Source organism: Contarinia nasturtii, unplaced genomic scaffold, assembly GCF_009176525.2.
Source record: "Contarinia nasturtii isolate CC-2019 unplaced genomic scaffold, AAFC_CNas_1.1 Cnas_scaffold_5474, whole genome shotgun sequence".
NCBI lineage: Eukaryota > Metazoa > Arthropoda > Insecta > Diptera > Cecidomyiidae > Contarinia > Contarinia nasturtii.
Window position 1 is genome coordinate 1 of NW_022202745.1, and position 282 is coordinate 282.

At 40.8% G+C, this 282-nt stretch overlaps 1 protein-coding gene across 2 annotated transcripts in view; it reads right to left on the reverse strand.

Annotated features, from left to right (window-relative positions):
- LOC116351436 overlaps positions 1–282 on the reverse strand; it is a 2,767-nt gene continuing 2,485 nt past the window's right edge. For both annotated transcript variants that reach the window (XM_031783532.1, XM_031783531.1), the window contains exons 5-6: positions 145–282; positions 1–67 (exon numbers count right to left, since the gene is read on the reverse strand). In XM_031783532.1, coding sequence (XP_031639392.1) covers positions 17–67; positions 145–282 — 189 coding nt within the window. In that variant the 3' untranslated portion in view covers positions 1–16. The remainder of the gene's footprint in view (positions 68–144) is intronic.

The window sequence follows — 282 nt, forward strand, 5'->3', positions numbered from 1 at the left end:
ATGGCCGGACTTTGAATTAACGAACGAGCGACAGACGGTACAGTTTGTACACGATTTGAACGGCGTGCTGGTGAAAGACAGGGGAAAAAATAAAAAAAATTGCATTAATACAATGTACACAATTATAGAATGAATTTTTATTACCGAATTAGATGGCTGTTTAGTCCGTCTTATTTTTGCCGCTAATGGTTCATCGTCACTACTATCTTGTGGCTGAGAAGAACGAGCGACAGAAGGTACAGTTTGCACACGTTTTGAACGGCGTGCTGGTGTTTGTTGTGT